The 20,530-nt window shown below is 40.0% G+C and overlaps 1 protein-coding gene and 1 non-coding gene across 2 annotated transcripts; one reads left to right on the forward strand and one right to left on the reverse strand.

Moving 5' to 3' along the window:
• Positions 1–3,731: 3,731 nt before the first annotated feature.
• LOC138880601 (small nucleolar RNA R71) lies at positions 3,732–3,838 on the reverse strand. Its single transcript, XR_011403330.1, has one exon. It is a non-coding gene; the product is annotated as a small nucleolar RNA R71 (small nucleolar RNA).
• Positions 3,839–4,988: 1,150 nt separating this feature from the next.
• LOC138879019 (uncharacterized) lies at positions 4,989–5,552 on the forward strand. The gene is made up of 2 exons (XM_070158591.1): positions 4,989–5,336; positions 5,379–5,552. The coding sequence occupies exons 1-2, from the start codon at positions 4,989–4,991 to the stop codon at positions 5,550–5,552; spliced, it is 522 nt and encodes a 173-aa protein (XP_070014692.1).
• Positions 5,553–20,530: the final 14,978 nt, after the last annotated feature.

Here is a 20,530-nt window from a genome sequence, read left to right on the forward strand (position 1 = left end):
AGCCAAATCTTAGGAGTTAGGATCAATTGTGGATCAGATTATGACCTGGGTAGTAATTTGGACACTGCCAGGCCAAGAACCTTAACTCAAACACATAGAAAGAAATAGGGGGTAGAGATTCACAATAGAAACAGATGCAAAGAAAAGACATACGTAGTTTAATCACTGAACAACAATAGTAAAGCAGACAGGAATGCTGAAGCTATGAAGTAAACATATAAGGGTGAGGCAGAAAATTAAACAAGAACATACCAGTTTCAGGGAAAACAAGTAAAAATAGTAGTCTCGAAAGAGCCAAGTTGTAAGCAAAGCAGTTCCAAAAGATCTCAAGCAAAGCAAAGTATTGAAAGAAGTATTGAATTCAAAGCGGTATTGTAAGTATTGGATTGAAATTATAAAGATTGGTAGTGTGAAGGTGTCGTGTATTGAACTCGAAGTGTCTTAAAAGTGCAGAAGGGTAGTCCCTTTTATAGTGCAGAGAAACAAGTAAGAAAGACAAGGAATTATCATTGAAATCAATCTTCCTTTGGTTAAGGGATTCTGATTCCAACGGGTAAAAGCCAGTTAAGGAAATAAATTTTAATTAAAACCTTTCAAAGTAGCACAAAAGAGGTAAATACATAGAAGTTATTTAAGGAAAACAATCAATGGTATACGTTTTGTGACAAATATGGCAAGGGAATCAATCAAACAGCCATGAAACCAAAATTACAGGTTCAATTTGAATGAACCAAGTCAAGAAAGGTAAAGGAGGTTCAATCGAAGAAAAATCAGTGACAATTCGTCAGCCTTATTAAAAGAATTTCAGAATCAATCAATCAGTTGGTAAAAACCTTTTGAAAGAGGAATTTCACATATATAAAGCATACCAATCAAACGAAAGGAATCGTCAGGTTACTCAGAAAAAGAGTCTAACATTGAAAGCCTTAGAATCACAAACAAAAGGGAATCGAGTTCAGTTAGAGACTCATAGTGAGTTAGAAAGCCTAGGGTCCCAAAGTGGAACCCTAATATCACTTGCCAAAGAAACCCCCAAATCCTAGGGTTTCGAATTGAGTCAGACATAGAGGTGAGAGAGCAGGTCATTGAAAGAGGCTCAGAAGTCTCTTCCAAAGACTTTATGAGAAAGAAAACATACATGATAGAAAGAACTGATTCAAGGTCATGAGAACATGTTTGAGAAAACTCGGAGTTTAAACAAGTTCAGAAGAAAGAGATGATACGAGCTTAAACAAAAGCAGGTGAAATATGCTTAGCAAGAACACAAACAGAGCTAAATAAAGTGAAAAAAATCAAAGAACTCAACCATAAACACGTATAGCAAAGAATAAGGATTAACAACATGGATTAACATGTGAGTACAGGAATAACAACAAAAGTAGAAGAATCTTGCATAATAGAAAGGAAACAAGAGAGCAAACTCAAGTATAGTAGAAAAGAAAGCATACAAGCATAACATAGGTAAACACGCATGAAGAAAGAACAGAAAGAATCGGAAAGATATTTGAAGAAATTTTTTTAGAAACCCTAAAATTGAAATTGAGCGATTTTGAAAAAGAAATTTAGACATATCACAGATCTAAGAAAAATAGGCGATTACAGAACCTCAGATGGCTTAGAGTTGCAGAGAAAACCGTAGAAATGAGAAAGGTCTTGAGGAAAGTCAGACATTAGTCGAAAAGACTCATATTGCTTGAACATGTCGGGGTAATGGCCGGAGAAGCCATAGATTTACAAATCTGAGAAGGATCTGAAGAGAGACATTGAAGTCGGGCTTCAAAACCTTGAATAGTTTAGGTCTGATGCTGAGAAAGGATGAGTACAGCCCATCCATGGCCGGAGACGCCAAGGATTCAGGTGGAAACATAGTGAGATAAGGTGGGAGACGATTAGGGTTTCGGAGAGGCTTGAGAGACGAAGGGGTTCAAAGGCGACGTCTCAGGTGAAATGAATTAGGTCAAGGGGGTTTGGGAATCAAAAAAGGAAAGGGTGAATTACGGTCGTTGATCAAAATGATCAACGGCCTGGATCAAAGGGGAGTCGGGTGGGGTTTTCTTAATTGGGTCAGGGGTCGGGTAATTTGGGGATTGGGATGGTTTAATTTGGGGGCGGAATTGGGTTAAATTAAGGGCCAAAATTGAAAGGTGAAGGGGCTATAATTGAAATAGAAATGGGCTTAAGTGTTAAATAGCCTATTTTCCCTTTTTATTTTATAAAAATAGTAATAATAATTTTAAAAGGTAAATTAAAAACATTGAGCCAACAAATACTATATAAATATTAATTTAAAAATACTGAAAATAATTTATAATTATAAAATGCTACTAATCATGAAATAGGCTATAATCGCAATTACATACAATTTAGCTTAAAAATACCAAATAGATTTGTTTTAAAAAAAATACAAAAATCACATTAATTATATTTTGGTGTAAATATGAGAATAAAATAAGTTATTCACCAAAATGATAATCTTGGGAATAATTATTGGATTTTGTACTGCTAAAAATAGACAATAAATTGATTTTAAAAATCTTAAAATTAGAAAACAAAATACCAAAACTCTTGGGCATGCTTATATATGTATGTACATGCTATTTTAAAAGTATAAAAAATACATAGGGAAAAATTGGGTATCAACAGAGAGTGTGTCTAGTAAATTGTCTGATTACTCGGGAGAGATTTACGGTAATAAGAGTGCTCATGATTGATAGAGATGATTAGGAAAATCTATGTGAAACATAACCGGAAGGGATTCCATCAATAGGGGAAATCATAACCTTAGATCCTTCTCTTGATTGTTTACAACTTAATCATAGTTAGTCTTTAGTTGCTTATTTTCAGTCAGTCTTAGTTAGTAGAAACATCCTCAATTGTTATTCACAACGTTTGAAAAATTAATTAAGTAGAATTTTGTAAGTCTAACGAGAGTAATTGATAGGTTAATTCTTTGTGGGTTCGACTCTGGGCAAAATACTTAGATTATATTTGCAATGTCCGTGTGTCCTTTTTATAAGGCATAGTTGGGTGTGATCAAATTTTGGCACTATTGCCAGGGAATTAACAGTGTTATCAATTACAATTGAAAGAAATACAAAAATTCTTAGTGTAGTCAGTTTTCTCTATACCCAATCTATACATTGAAATTTTAACATTTGTTGACTTGGTTGTACAGGTGCATGCCTAGAACCTCATCGAGAACTGGTGAAGTATTTGAAGCATTATCAGATCCCGAGAAAGTTTTCATGGACTTGAATTGGGCCAACCGGAAAAACAAACAACAACAAACAACTGAACAATTCGAACCAGACATGGGGGATCACATAGTAGACCCAGCTGCGCCGGTAACGCCTCTTGTGCCAATGGCGGCTCTATATGACTGGGCATAACCCACAGCAGAGAACTTGGCCACAGCGATTTTAGTCCCGCAGATACAGGCTGAATCATTTCAAATCACGAACAACATGTTGCACTTGTTGCAAAACAAGGGACTATTTTCGGGGTCACAAGTAGAAGATCCTCAACAGCACATGAAGAATTTCCTGTCAATCTGCAAAACTCAAAGGCAGCCTAACGTAACTCAGGAAGCAATTAAACTGTTATTGTTTCCATTCTCAGTGACAGGAGCTGCCCAGACCTGGTTAAACTCACTCCCCATCAATTCCATAACAACTTGAGAGGAGTTAGTCAAGCAATTCGTGAACAAGTTCTACCCACCCAACAAGAATGTTCAACAAATTGATGAAATTTTGAGTTTCAAACAGAAACCAATGGAGACACTGCATGAAACATGGGAACGATTCAAAGGGATGTTGGTTATATGTCCGCACCATGGTATTCCAGATTTGATGTTGGGACAGCAGTTTTACATGGGATTGTTAGATAGCGTGAAGGGTAATGTTGATGCTTCAGCAGGTGGAGCATTTTTTAGCAAAACATAGAGAGAAGGCCAGAGTCCGCTTGACAAGATAGCACAGAATTCGGGGTCGACAACCAGGAATGCACCTATCACTCTAGTGGTTCACTCAGTGCCCTTAGATCCATCCAATACTCTTGCTGAAAACATGGCCACGTTAATGACACAGATGAGTATACTCACCAAAAAGGTGGAAGAGTCAGGGCAGAAGCAGCAGGTACACATTGTAGATACTACCAATGGGGCTTAGTCAACTAATTGGTAACCAGTGGCATGCAGAAAGCGATCATCATCACTACCCTGAGGACATGAATTATATGACTAATTATGGAGGCCAGAGACAGGGTGGTCAAAATTGGGGCCAACAAAATCAGTCGTACAGGCCAGTCCAGCCACAGCTCAACAATGGAAACATGGGAGGTATGAGACCTCACAATAATATGGCGCCTTATCCAAGGCCACAGGGATATAAGAATCAAAATCAGCAGCAGGGGTATCATCCTCATCGGCAACAGCATGGTGGACGGCAGGAAGATGGGTTTGCTAGACTCGAGGCAATGATGTAGTAGGTTATTGGGTCAAATGCAAAAATCAGTGAAAGAGTAGATGCACATGATTCAACCATTAAAAATATTGAAGTGCAGATGGGCCAGATTTCGATGTCTTTGAATAATTATCCTCATGGTACATTACCTGCAGACACTCAAATAAATCCAAAAGACCAAGGCCCGAAGTAGCTGATAGCAGTGAGTCTACGTAATGGCAGAGACTTAGACTTGGAGCAAGAGAGGGATCGAGAAAGCAGACAGGCTAAGACACTTGTACCAGTGCCCATTAAGCTGTATGAGTCAACGAAATTGATCGAGGTGACAGTACAACCTGCCTAGAAAGAACATAACACACAGATTGAGGCTGAGAGAGAAGCTGAGATAGCCCAAGAACAGGTAGTTGAGGTGGTAGCTGACAAAGAAAATACCCAAATCATTGGGAAGAAGAGACCCCCCCCCACCCACCATTCTCTCAGAGGCTGGCTAAGTACTAAAAAGAGGAACAATACAAGAAATTCTTGGAGATGCTGAAACAAATCCAGGAAAATATTCCATTGATTGATGTTTTGAAGGAGATGCCTGGTTATGCAAAAATGATAAAGGACTTGATGTCCCAAAAATTCGATTTCCAAGACTTAGCTACGGTGACTCTTACACAGACTTGCAGTGCAGTGGTGACTAGACTAATTGCTGAGAAGTTGTCTGACCCAGGGAGTTTCACAATTCCCTACACTATTGGTAACTTTGCTTTCGCCAAAGCACTTTGTGATTTGGGGGCTAGCATAAATCTTATGCCCCTGGCAATCTACAAGAGGTTGGGGATTGGAAGAGCTAGACCCATTTCGATGTTGTTGCAGCTGGCTGACAGGACTGTAAAAAGACCCTCTGGTATCATGGATGACGTGTTGATTTAGGTAGGGAAATTTGTGTTCCCTGCAAATTTTATGATTCTAGATTGCAAGGTGGATGAAGAGATTCCCATAATTTTGGGAAGGCCATTCTTGGCCACTAGGAGAGCTCTCATTGATTGTGAGACTAGGGAGCTCAAGATTAGGTTGAACGATGAAGAGATAACATTCAATGTGTAGAAATCTATGAGGCGACCAAGTGAATTCGCCAATTGCTCTCTTATTGATGCCATGGATGTAATCGTAGAAACTGATGATCAGAGGCTGACTATTGAGGATCCTTTTGTTGTATGTCTAGTGAATTTAGATGAGGTGAATGGAGAAGAACTAGCAGAATGGGTGTTGGCTTTAGAGGGCAGAGGGTTCTGGGATAGAACTCTTGAATTTGAGCCTTTGCACTTAGAAAATAGAGAAACTCCTCCAGCCAAGCCATCCATTGAAGAACCACCAAAGCTGGAATTGAAGCCACTGCCCACCCATCTCAGGTATGAGTTACTTGGACCTAACTCCACATTACCTGTTATTATCTCATCTGGTTTGTTAGATGTGCAGGCACAACAACTCTTGCAGGTACTCAAGGAGTGCAAGACTGCCATTAGGTGGACCATGGCAGACATTAAAGGGATCAACCTCGCCTACTGTATGCATAAAATTCTGCTAGAAGAGGGACACAAAGCTTCCAGGGAACACCAAAGAAGGCTGAACCCCAACATGAAGGAAGTGGTGAAGAAAGAAGTGATAAAGTGGTTAGATGCGAGAATCATTTTCCAAATCTCTGACAGCAGCTGGGTTAGCCCGGTGTAATGTGTGTCTAAGAAGGGTGGCATGACAGTGGTCAAGAACGATAACAATGAGCTGATCTCTACAAGAATCGTCACGGGCTGGAGAATTTGCATGGACTACAGAAAGTTAAATCTAGCCACCCGGAAAGACCACTTCCCACTTCCCTTCACTGATCAGATACTAGACAGATTGGCAGGGAGGTCACACTTCTGTTTTCTGGATGGGTACTCAGGGTACAATCAAATCTCCATTGCACCAGAGGACAGAGAGAAGACCTTTTTCACCTGACCATATGGCATTTATACGTTTCGTAGGATATCATTTGGCCTATGCAATGTACCCACCACATTCCAAAGGTGCATGATGGTTATATTCACTGACATGGTAGAGGACATAATGGAGGTATTCATGGATGATTTCTCAGTGGTGCGGAACTCATTCGATGAGTGCCTTAGTAATCTAACTCGTGTGCCGAAACGGTGTATTGAGACTAACCTGGTTCTTAATTGGGAGAAGTGCCATTTCATGGTACAAGAGGGCATAGTCTTGGGACACCGTGTATCAAGTAAAGGAATCGAGGTGGATCGTGCTAAATTTGACATGACAGCAAAACTCCCACCTCTAACTTCACTCAAGGCAATTAGGAGCTTCCTCGGGCATGCCGGTTTCTACCGGAGATTCATAAAAGACTTCTCTAAAATTGCCAACCCTCTCTGTAAGTTATTAGAAAAAGATCACCCCTTCTTGTTTTCTGATGATTGCAGGGTAGCATTCGAGGAGTTGAAAAAGAGGCTAGTCACAGCACCCATCATTGTTGCCCTCGACTGGGAGCAACCATTCGAACTCATGTGTGATGCCAGTGACTACACAGTGGGGCAGTGCTGGGACAGCAAAAAGACAAGTTAATGCACCCAATCTACTATGCTAGTAGAACATTGAGTGGAGCCCAGCTGAACTACACTGTGACTGAGAAAGAGATGTTGGCAGTGGTGTTTGCTTTCGTCAAGCTCAGATCATACTTGATTGGCTCTAAGGTAATTGTATACACTGATCATGCAGCTCTCAGGTACTTAATTGAGAGGAAGGAGTCTAAACTGCACCTGATTCGTGGGGTGCTATTACTGCAAGAGTTCGACCTCGAAATTCGTGATCGTAAGGGCACAAAAAACCAAGTCACTGATCATCTATCACGACTTAAGGGAGCTGAAAATTCAGTTGAGGTTGAGGATATTCTAGAAATGTTTCCAGACGAGCAACTGCTCGATACAAGTCTTGAGGAAGTGCCATGGTATACAGACTTTGCAAATTACCTGGCAAGAGGTATAGTTCCCTATGACCTCTCCTCTGTACAAAATAAAAAGTTTTATTGTGATTGCCGCATGTATTATTGGGATGAACCTTATCTGTTTCGAATATGTATTGACAATATGATTCAGAGGTGTGTCCCCGAGATAGAACAATCTTCTGTTTTGCAGGCATGTCACGCATCGGCGTATGGAGGGCATTCTGGAGAAGTTAGGACAGCCGCGAAAATGCTAGAGGCCGGTTTCTTTTGGCCAATAGTGTTTAAGGATGCACATCAATGGGTGAAGGTATGTAATGAATGTCAGCGAACCGGAAACATTTCCCGTCGCCATGAGATGCCCATGAACCCAATTCAAGAGGTTGGAGTGTTTGATGTCTAGGGGATCGACTTCATAGGCCCTTTCATCAGCTCCTTTGGCAATAAGTACATACTTGTTACTGTAGATTACGTGTCCAAATGGGTAAAAGTTGCAGCACTGCCCACTAATGATGCAAGAGTGGTAGTGGGGTTTTTTGAAGGAGAACATATTCACCCGTTTTGGGACCCCTAGAGCTATTATCAGTGACGGAGGCACCCACTTCTGTAATCGAGCCTTCGAGAAGTTTCTAGCAAAGTATGATGTACACCACAAGGTGGCAACACCATATCATCTGCAGACCAGTGGACAGGTGGAAGTGTCTAATATAGAGATAAAGAGTGTATTGACCAAGACGGTAAATGCCACATGAACTAATTGGGCGAAAAAGCTAGATGATGCACTCTAGCTAATAGAATTGCTTTTAAAACACCAATTGGTATGTCACCATATAATTTGGTGTTCGGGAAGGCCTGCCACTTGCTAGTAGAACTTGAACATAAAGCTTGGTGGGCACTGAAACAGCTGAACCTAGACATTAAGGCTGCAGGCACAACGAGAATCACTGAATAGCATGAGCTTGATGAGCTTCGATATATGGCTTTTGAGAGCACAAGATTGTACAAGGAAAAAATGAAGAGGTTGCACGACCAGAACATTGTTGAGAAACATTTCAACCTCGGGGACAAGGTACTACTCTATAACTCAAGATTAAGGCTATTCTCGGGCAAGCTCAGGTCACGATGGTCTGGTCCATTTCGAGTGGTTAAAGTATTCCCTTCAGGGGCGGTGGAGATTGCCTCAGAGAAAGACTCTCACACATTTATAGTCAATGGGTAGAGATTGAAATTATACATAGGCATTAATGAATCAAAGGAAGTGTCAAAAATCCACCTAACTGAACCTCAAAAGTCGAGCAAACCTTAAATGCGCTTGTCTACGTCGTGTCGCGACGTTAAATCAGGCGTTGCATGGGAGGCAACCCATTGATGTGTTTTAATCATCGTGCCACGATATTAACTAAGGAGCTGGTTGGGAGGTAACCCAACGATAGTAGTAGTTGTTAATTTTGAGTTTGGGGAAGTACTAACCAATGCAGGTGAGCTTGGGCAAGTGATAAGGCCATGGCAAGTGGTAAGAACAGGTGAAAAATATGAAAAAAACCGTGCCCAGGAGCATGTCCGCGCTACAGGTCGCGCATATGGGCAAGTGTTCTGCCTCAGCTCCACAATACTAGCGCGACCGTGCTACTGAACGTGCATGTGAACGCGTTACAAGCACGACCGTGCTATAGGCCGCACTAGTGGCCGCGCATATCGCCTAGTGTTCTGTCTGGACTAGCGCGGTCGTGCTCGTACCGCTCTACAACCGCACTAGTCCCGCCCCATCTGATGCAAATTGTTCCTTTAACTTAAAAAATAGTTTTTCTTTTATTTATTTTTTTATGTAAATTCTTTTTCTCTATTTTAACCCCCCCCTCCCCCTTCCTATCTAATTCCCCCTCCTCTTCTTCGCTTCTCATAACATTCTCTCACTACAGGTATGCTTTCTTGGTACCATTTTTTCTTTTTTTTTTCTTTTTTTCAGATTTTCATTTTTTTATTTTATTTTTTGTATTTATGTAGTTCTTGTTCTTTTCTTTGTTTAGTTGCAATCTGTAGTATATGTTATAGTAAGTGTGGATGGAAAGGTTGGTGGAGTTAGAGCTTAAATTAGTTGTGATTTTTGGAACATTGTGGTGGTTTTGGGGTGGTCAAATGTTTGAGATGGGTTGTGGGTAATGAATGCCCACAAGGTGTCTGTGTAAATGCCTTAGTGACTGTACTTGTGACCAATTACGTGTGTGAAGTCTAAGTAACTGCATTGCGTCACAAGTTTGTGTTGGGTTGTGCTAATGTCCTTCCGTTTTCCAGGTACTATGGCTCCATCTCAGAAATGTCGCGCCACAGGTGCCTCTTCTAGCAGCCAAACTGGCTCATCTAGGGCGTGCGGGTCATCCCCTACTCGTCCCTTTGATAGTAGCAGGTTTGTCTCTGCTAAGGCTCAGGACCGCTTTGTGGATAAGGCCCCTAAAAAGCCGATTCTGAAAAGGGGAATTGACATAGGATCGATCCAGCTGGGCTGCCCTCACATGTATACTGAGAGTGAGGCGGGGGTTGCAAACTTTCATTGACGAGACAGGCGAGGGCAATGTGATGGTTGTTCGAGAATTTTACGCTAATGTGAAGGAGCATGTCAATAGTATAGTCACTATGTGCAGAAAATTGGTGGATGTCTCTGTTGAGGCTATACTGACGATGTACCAGTTGCCCCCTCCTGTGGACCCATATGAAGACTTTTATGAGATGTATGGCAGACAATACACGCAGTGGGCGCTGTTCTTTGAAACGATCTGTGTACCCGAAAAGGAGGTTGTCTGGATGAAGTATGGTAAGAAGTTTCACTCCTCGACGCTAACCTTTGAAAGGAAGTATTGGTTGTATATTATCAATAACCATCTGATCCCATCCTCCAACACTACAGAGGTGAATGGCCCTCGAGCGGCTTTGATTTGGTGCTTCATCAATGGTCACAACTTCGACGTGGCCAAAGTGATTCATGAGGAGATGTTCACCCGATGTCCAATAAAAAGGTATGGGTTATTTTTCCCTTCATTGGTTACTTAACCTTGCAGGGAAGCTCGGGTGCCGGAAAATCTGGCCGTGGATGGGATAGTGCCAAAAGACCACAAGTTCCAGGCAGACAAGGTAACTACTGGTAAGGAGCCGGCAGCAGCAGGTGGTGAGGATAGTAGTGACTCTGATGAATTTGAGGAAGAGGAGGCTGAGCAGGAGTACGTGAGGGCCGAGCCATAGGCCCATGAGCAAATTGCAGCAGCTGCAGCACCATCTAGGACTGCAACACCTTCTGGAGCTGCTCGGGTTTCCCGATTCACTGCTTTGGAGCAGGAGGTGGCTGGTTTGCGTACCTAAGTCACTGACTTGGGTACCCGTGCTGACGTGGTGGCTGACCAGTAGATGACATCGGAAAAGAAAATCTTAGGTTGGCTGAGAGCTCTGGGTTGTGCTTGCAATTTGAACCCAGATACCGTCTCCGATCAGGAGTGATCTTTCAGGGAAGTTCCTTTACCTCACTGTTTCTTAATTTTTTATGCCATGAGGACATGGCTACCTTTTAAGTGTGGGGTGGGGGATACTTCAATGTGTGTATGTACATGTAAAAAAAATTGATTGTTTGATGTTTCTTCTTATTGATTGTTTTTTTTGTGTGGTTTGAGTAATAGTTAATTTAGGTAAGTTTAAAGTAGGTAAGTTGACTTGTCCCGACGACGGATCTCTTTCGGCGGGGTTCTTGAAGGACTAAGTCGATGTAAATCTCTAAAAAAACAAGGAATATGGACTCTTCCTGATGACAGATCTTTTAGACAGTTTTCTTGAGGGAAGTAAGTCTAAATAAAATACCAAAAAGATTTTCTTTTAGGTAGTGTAGCAACTCCTCCTTGGTTTTTCTTTGGGCCACGGTTCTTTTCCAAGGGTTTATCTTGAACTGGGTGTAGTTAGTTTTTGTTTATGTTGTTTTTAGTTTTTAGTTAGTACTGATGGTCTACGAGCTGAAATAGAAAGAGAAACCTTTGGCATTGATACACCTAAACACAGTAGACACTAGAGTGTAACGCTTAGTCTCAGTGGTTGATTCTTGCTAGAGTGGCTTAATTTGTATATTTGTAACTGGCTTGAATACTCAAACGAGAGTGTATTGATAAGCCAATCTGGAGTGAGTCATGTGCCATGTGTGTGTGAGTTGTACTATATTTTATGCTATATATTTGATGCCTAGAACTTGCCCTGTGTGTTTGCAAAGCGAAATAGTAGTTTTATTCAGTCTTAGAAGTGATATAGGCATTTCTTTATTACGCCAGATATATAAAGTAGACCCACCTAAATGTAATACATTGTAGACAACCCCATTGAGCCTATAAGCCTATTTCTTTGGCAACCACATTGCGAACCTTACCCAATTGTTTGAATGGACATCTGTTTGAACCCCTTTACCTCCCATAAGCACTTGAATGGTATTGAAATTATGCAAAAGCAAAAGTGTGGGGGTGGTGGTTTGGTTTTTAAATGGAATCGATGAAATAGAGGAAAGGTGCAGTGTTTGGAAAAGTAAAAGAATAAGCACCACTTAAAAGAAAAAATGAGTAAATGTAGTAGTTGATAAGTGGTGGGTTGTTACAATTGCACCTAATAGAGTGGGATGTTATAAATAAAAATGTGGTGGAATGTCTGGTTGACATAAGTATGGTTTTGAAGGTTAATGTGATTGTATTAAAAGTGGTTAGGGAGGTTAGTCACTATATCCAAATATATCATATTTGTCCCTTAGCCTACATTACAACCAAGTGAAGTCCTAATTGATCTTAGACTGAGTGGGCTCGATTAGTAGAGTAGTACACTACATGCAAGCCTATGGTGCGTCTTTATGGCATGAGAATGTTCTTTTTGAGAGTGAGCGAATTTTGTTTATCTAAGTTCTTAATTGTTCTTGATATTAATATTAGTGGAACTACTCTCTTGTGTGATGTGAGGGCATGTGATTCACGAAGGAAAGGCAAGTCTTGACTTCTGTGTAGAGTAATTTGAGTAAGTATGAATATTGCATAGCACGTGAGAGTCGACTTTAGAGGCAAAGATTGTTCACTACTAGGCATAACTTTGGTGATTTGTTCTTAGAGTGATACGTTAGGCAAAAAGGATCTATAGAGTGTGGTAGATTTCTCGAGAACTAGCAATGATTTAAGTGTGGGGTGTTGATAATAGACTAGATTTATGTAATTTGGTGACTGTTTACGCCCCAGCTTGACTATGTTTCATTGTTATAAGATAGTTAAATGATGATAAATTGGCTCTAATTGTGAATTTCATGTTTTGCAGGAGTGAGTGGCATATATGAGGACTTAAAACTGCAGTTGGAGCTAAATTGAAGCAAGAGAAGCCTCTAGGAGCTGAGTATGTGGGAAGACGAGAGAAAAAAAGCTGAAATGAAGACTCAGACTAGCGCGGCCACTAGTGCGTCCACTAGCGCGACCGTGATAGCCTACAAATTCGAGGCATAATGGTAGGCCATATGCGCGGTCATTAGCGCATCCACTAGCGTGACCGCGCTAGCCCAGTTCCGAAAAAATAAACTCAGGGGTAAACTTGGAAGTTCTGGGGTAAATCCACTTAACCTATAGAAGGTCCAGATCGCCCAAGGGAACATTATCAAGCTTTTCATAGCTTAGTGCAAGGGAAGGAGAGGCAAGAGGCAAGGAGGATAATTCAACATCGAGTTCTTCCTTTCTTCCTTTTGTGTTTTACTATTTGTGATGAATTTGACTATTGTTATGATGAACACTAGTATGAGTAGCTAAATATTTAGTCTAAGGTTTTGATGGAACCTATTGAAGGATGAACTTCTTGTTTTGTTAATATTTAATCTCTATTTATTCAACTATGTTCTTATTATAGCTAATTGATAGGATCCTCAATCAGCTGTGCCTATTTAATGTGCATAACTCGGGAGAGAGTGCATATTTAGGTAATTGTTGGACAACACCACTCCCAAAGTATATAAGGGATTAATAACCGAGGGTTTAAAGGCAGGATTAGGGATAACGAAGCCTTGGGTGCATTCTAAAGTGAGCTGTAATAAACAAAGCCAGCTAGCATAACTCGAGAGAGTGCGTCTAGTAAATTGTCGTGATTACTCGGGAGAGATTTACGGTAATGAGAGTGCTCATGATTGATAGAGACGATTAGGCAAATCTATGTGAAACATAACCGGAAGGGATTCCATCAATAGGGGAAATCATAACCTTAGATCATTCTCTTGATTATTTAAAACTTAATCGTAGTTAGTCTTCAGTTGCTTATTTTCAGTCAGTCTTAGTTAGTAGAAACATCCTCAATTGTTATTCACAACATTTGGAAATTTGATTAAGTAGAATTTCGTAAGGCTAATGAGAGTAATTGATAGGTTAATTCCTTGTGGGTTCGACTCTGGGCAAAATACTCAGATTATATTTACAACGTCCGCGTGTCCTTTTTATAAGGCATAGTTGGGCGTGATCAGCTCATTACTCCAAGAAAAACTTTGGAAAAAAAGAAGTTAATTTCGCTTCTTGATATCTGGAAAAAAAAATATTGTGGATCACAAAAAATAAGGGCAAAAAAGTCAATTAAAATGGACCGGAGGGAGTACATCACTTGCTTGGAAGGCATTGTTTGTTCTTTTATATGAAGTGAAAGTGTTGGTTTATGTTTAGCCAATAATGGTATGCCAATTGGAAGAGTTGGTGGAAAGAGTTGGTGTGGATGCTAGGAGGAAGCTTCCTCCTTTGATGTCACTCATGACATCAAGAGGAGGTAGTTTGATGTCACCAATGACATCAAGAGGAGGTCTTTACCTCTATAAATAGATGCACTCCTTCATTTGTAGAAACCATCCCAAAAATAATACAATATATTGTAGTGAGTAGAGAGTTAAGAGAGAAATTCTCTTAAGTGCAATTGGGAACTCTCCCCTTCCTTTGTTAATAGTAAAAAGGCAATTGTTCTCTGGTGGACGTAGGATTATTTTGATTTGAACCACGTTAAATCTTGTGTTCTTTCTTTTACGTTTCCGCTAACAATTGGTATCAGAGCAACAGGATTCTTTAACGATCCAAGGAGGAAGAACAAGCAAATATGAGTTCCATGAAGTTTGAAATTGATAGATTCAATGGACGCAACAACTTCAATATCTGGAAGATCCAGATGATGGCGTTACTGCGGAGGGAAGGTTCAATCCATGCTATTGACGGAAAGTATCCTACGGATATATCAGCTCCCGACAAGGAGAAGATTGAAGGGGATGCATTGAGTGCAATCCAACTATCCCTTGCACCTAACGTGCTTTGTGAAGTGAGTACGGGTACCGAAGAGACGGCCAAACAGTTATGGGAAAAGCTAGAAGGGCTATACCAAGACCGATCAGTGACAACAAGGATGTTGTTACAACGGCGTCTTCACACATTTAAGATGGGGTCAGGTACTTCGTTACAAGATCATTTAGATGCGTTCAATAAACTTGTCATGGACTTACAGATTGCAGGAATTAAAAAGGAGGAGGAGACACTTGCATGTGCTTTGCTATTTTTATTGACTTCAGGATATCGTGATATTGAGAATTCAATAATGTATAGCAAGAAGCCTATCAAGCTTGAGCAAGTGCTGCAGGCACTTAACTCTAGTGATGTGCGGAGGCACATTGAAGGAGATAGAGATGACCAGGCAAGTGGGCTCTTTGTGAGAGGCCGGACTAGCCAACAGGGAAAGAGCAAATCAAAGCACAGATCAAAGTCTCGTGTGAACAAGAAGAATACAGAGTGTTGGGGTTGTGGCAAGAAGGGGCACTTTGAACGAGACTGCCCAATGTCAAAGTCCAAGGAAAAGGCGAGTGCATCCACAGTTGAACAGGTACATGATTTTGATAATGATTATGTACTAACAACATCGTGTAATAATAATAGTAGTTATGGAAACAAATGGGTGTTAGACTCTGCTTGCACTCTGCATATGACGTTCCGAAAAGACTGGTTTAGCAGCTATGAGAAAAGTGGAGGAACCGTAGTAATGGGCAATAATGCAACTTGTGCAATAGTTGGCATTGGCTCAGTTCGGGTTCGCTGCCATGATGGAGTCGTGAGGACTATTACACAAGTCCGTCATGTTCCTGATCTGAAGAAGAATTTGATCTCCCTGAGTACTCTGGATGAACAAGGCTACAGGTACATGAGCGAAGCAGGAACTATAAAGGTGACTAAAGGTTCTTTAGTCATGCTGAAAGGCAAGCTGGAGAACGGCCTTTACACATTGGCCGGAAGCACCATTGTTGGCTCTGCAAATGCATCTACAGTGCAGTTATCTAATGATGACAAGGCAAGACTATGGCACATGAGACTGGGTCATATGAGCGCACGTGGACTGGAGATGTTGAGCAATCGTAAACTTTTGGAAGGTGAGAAGATCAGCACGCTTGACTTCTGTGAGCACTGCGTTCTAGGGAAGCAGAAGAAGGTCAGCTTCAGCACTGGCAAACACAAGACAAGAGGAGTGCTAGACTACATCCATTCAGATTTATGGGGTCCTTCTAAACTTCCATCGAAGGGCGGAAAGAGGTATCTTCTCATTTTTATTGATGATTTCTCACGAAAGGTTTGGGTGTATTTTTTGAAGGCAAAAAGTGATGCTTTTGAAGCATTTAAAGAGTGGAAGATTTTGGTTGAAAATCAAATGGAGCGGAAAATCAAGTATCTTCGCACAGACAATGGCTTGGAGTTTTGCAATGAAGAGTTTAATGAATTCTGCAAGGTTCATGGGATCTCAAGACATAGGACTGTCAGGCATACCCCACAGCAGAATGGAGTTGCCGAGAGAATGAACAGAACTCTTCTTGAAAAGGCTCGTTGTATGCTCCTACAAGCCAAAATGTCCAAAGTATTTTGGGCTGAAGCAGTTCACACTGCTGCTCATATTGTCAATCGATCTCCAGCATCGGCAATTGACTTTAAGACTCCGAATGAGGTATGGTCAGGTGAACCCTCTAACTATTCATACTTACGAGTATTTGGGTGTCCAGCTTATTATCACGTTAATGAAGGAAAGCTTGAACCAAGGGCTAAGAAGGCCATATTCGTAGGGTATGTGGATGGAGTAAAAGGGTACAAACTTTGGTGTTTGTCTTTACTCAAATTTATAGTTAGTAGAGATGTCACCTTCGATAAATCCTCTATACTTGATTCCCGTAAAATTTCCATGGAGTTTTCAGTAAACAAGAACGATGAGCAGGTGGAGCTTCCGGTGGAACTTGCCAAGGAAAAGAATCAAGAGACTCAGGTTAAAGATGAGTCAGAAGATGTAGACCTTGAAGAACTTGCTGTCAATGAACCATACACAATTGTGAAGGGGAGGGAAAAGAGGATACACGAGAACCAGAACGCCTTATAGATCAAGCAAACTTGATTGCATATGCATTCATAGTTGCACAAGAAGAGATTAAGGATCTGGAGCCCTCCTTGTATATTGAAGCAACTTCTTGCAAGGATGTTGTACAATGGCGGTTAGCTATGATTGAAGAGTCTCTTCACAAGAATCAAACATGGGTCTTAGTGAAAAGACAAAAGGGGAAGAGGATAGTTGGATGCAAGTGGGTCTACCGAAAGAAAGAGGGAATTCCTGAAGTGGAAGATGCTAGGTTCAAGGCGAGATTGGTTGCAAAAGGTTTCAGTTAGAAGGAGGGAATTGACTACAATGAAATTTTCTCTCCAGTCGTGAAGCATAGCTCAATTCGCGTGCTACTAGCATTGGTTGCCCAATTTGACTTGGAGCTTCAACAGCTTGATGTCAAAACTGCTTTCTTACACGGTGATCTAGAAGAGACAATCTATATGGATCAGCCTGAAGGTTTCCTAGCTGAGGGAAAAGAAGATCACGTATGCCAACTAAAGAAGTCTTTGTATGGTTTGAAGCAATCCCCTAGACAGTGGTACAAGAGGTTTGATGCATTCATGACTACACATGAATTCTCAAGGAGTGCATTTGATAGTTGTGTGTATCACAAGAAGATGTCTGGTAACTCAATGATTTATTTACTGTTGTATGTTGATGATATGCTTATTGCTGCTAACAACATTACAGAGATAAATGCTTTGAAGAAACTATTGAGTAAGGAATTTGACATGAAGGATTTAGGAGCTGCAAAGAAAATCCTTGGTATGGAGATTTCAAGAGAAGACGATGTTGTACATCTTTCTCAGAAGAGGTATATTGAAAGGGTTCTCGAGAGATTCAATATGCAAACGTGCAAGCCTGTAAGTACACCATTAGCTCGCAAACTACAATGTATTGATTATATTTCCGTTCGTATGATTTAAGTTTATCTTTTTGAATATTTAATCTTCTATAGACTTTATTTTTCAGTCCCAGTCCCATTTTGATTAATATCTTGTCACTCGTGTGATTTATATTTTCTTTATATTAATTTGTTTAGTTTCTTTTACGCTATTGTAGAGTAGTTGATGGATCTATGCTCTAGCCATCTTTCATATTTTCTTAATTCATCTCCCTTTAAAATGTAAAAATATCTAGAGAGTTTTGCTAAGTCCTATAAAAGTATGGATGTTATTGCATTCTACTTCTACTAGTGACTTTTATATGACATTTTAAAAAAATACCGAAAATTAACCGAACCGTACCGATACCAAAGAGAAACCGATATAACTGGGACGGTTTCGAAAAGTCTAATTTTTGTTATACATAATGAATAACCGAAAAATTGGTATGGTACAAAATTTACAAAATAATCGACCGAACCGAACCATTGACACCCCTAGTTCCCTAGACAGTGGTACAATAGGTTTGATATGCATTCATGACTACACATGAATTTTCAAGGAGTGCATTTGATAGTTGTGTGTATCACAAGAAGATGTCTGGTAACTCAGTGATTTATTTACTGTTGTATGTTGATGATACGCTTATTGCTGCTAACAACATTACAGAGATAAATGCTTTGAAGAAACTGTTGAGTAAGGAATTTGACATGAAGGATTTAGGAGCTGCAATGAAAATCCTTGGTATGGAGATTTCAAGAGAAGACGGTGTTGTACATCTTTCTCAGAAGAGGTATATTGAAAGGGTTCTCGAGAGATTCAATATGCATACGTGCAAGCCTGTAAGTACACCATTAGCTCCTCATTTTAAACTTTCAGAGTTACAAATGCCTCAGTCCGAGGATTAGGTGGAGCATATGTCAAAGATTCCTTAAGTGCAGTCGGTAGCATTATGTATGTTATGGTATGCACACGTCCAGATATTGCTCAATCTGTAAGTGTGGTAAGTAGATACATGTCCAGCCCAGGAAAGAGGCATTGGAGAGTTATCAAGTGGATATTGAGATATCTCAAAGGAACTTCTGGTGTTGGTCTGACCTTTCGAAAAAGTGGTGGAGGTATTTCAATTCTCGGTTATGTAGATTCTGACTATGCAGGAGATCTTGACAGAAGAATGTCCACAACTGGATATATCTTTACCCTCGTTGGCAGTGTCGTTAATTGAAAGTCGACTCTGCAGTCGATTGTCGCTTTATCTACGACAGAAGCAGAATACATGGCAGCAGCGGAGGCGGTGAAGGAAGCTATCTGGTTGAAAGGTTTAGTAGCGGAATTGAGTTTGGTTAAGCTGGAATCAACTCTTAGATGTGATAGTCAGAGTGCTATTCATCTAATGAAAAATCAGAGATTTCATGAGCGCACTAAATACATTGATGTCAGATTTCATTTTATTCGAGATGTTGTAGAAGAGGGAACAATCAAGGTCGTGAAGGTTATCACAGACGATAATGTTGCAGACATGTTGACCAAGATAGTCCCGCTCGCTAAGTTTGCACACTGCAAGGACTTGGCAGGGGTGTGCATCAACTGATGCAACTCCGAAGAGAACAATTGTTAGGTAGAGGTGGTATTGATAATAAGCGAAATCTGGGTGATTTAGCTATTGTTTATGCTTCTGCTTGATGATATTCCAATGATATATTGTGATTAATTGATGAATTATGGGCTTTAATAGTGAATTGTATACATTTCAGGTAAAGAGACGTATATTACGTAAATCAAATATGATTGGAACCATTTTGGAGCAATAAATGAAAAACCCCTCGGAATTAATTATGGTGGAAGAACAAGAAAAGAATCAAGAATATGGGACAACTGGACTAGCGCGGTCAGGTGCGCGGCCAGATGCGCGGCCGCGCTAGTCCAGATTTCGGGAAAGGTTGTTTAAAGGGGTAAAATGGGAATTTCTTCTGAATCCCACTCAATTTACATAAAGCAAGAACTCCATTATTGGAGTTAAGCAGATGGAGAGTGGAAGATCTGATTTTTAGAGAGAGAAGGAGGAGAAAACTCATCTTCAACTATCAAAAATCAATAGGAACATCAACTTGGAGTAAAGATTGAAAGAGTTTTTCTAAACTTTCTCTTAGTATTTACGTATATTATGTTTAAAGATTTTTATTGTTGTTATTTGTATAATTATGAGTAGCTAAAAAACTCAAATATTCTTAGGTCATGGATGTTAGATAATTATGTTATTTGAAGCTTAGATTGAAGATCTTGAATCTATCGTTATGGGTTGTTTATTTGATTCTGCTTCTAATTATTTTACTGCGTAGCTAACAGTGAAATATTATTTACGAATCTTGAGTTAAACTTGAAAAAGGAAATTCTTGATTGCATATAGAATCAAATAGAGCAAGATCCGAATCCTGGGCATCGGGTGAAAGATTTGCAATTAAGATAGACATATACTTAATTGCCTTGTTTGGTTGAAAAATAGGAGTTGTAAATGCATTCTTGCTAATATTAATATCATAGACATATAGGTATTAGTTTAACTTGAATAGATGCATAAAAACTTGAAAGATTCTTATGAATATTATTAACCCTATAATCAATAACCCGGATAATTCAATTAATTAATCTAAAGCTAAAATAGTAGCATAATTTCTAGCAAGTCCATAACCCGGGAATATATTTATCCAAATTGTTATAAAGATATTGTGAAATTGGTGTAGTAATTTTGTGTTGAATTATTGTGCAATTATTAAGTACGTTGTAAATTGGTTCTTTATATA

Source organism: Nicotiana sylvestris, chromosome 10, assembly GCF_000393655.2.
Source record: "Nicotiana sylvestris chromosome 10, ASM39365v2, whole genome shotgun sequence".
In the NCBI taxonomy this organism is placed as follows: Eukaryota; Viridiplantae; Streptophyta; class Magnoliopsida; order Solanales; family Solanaceae; genus Nicotiana; species Nicotiana sylvestris.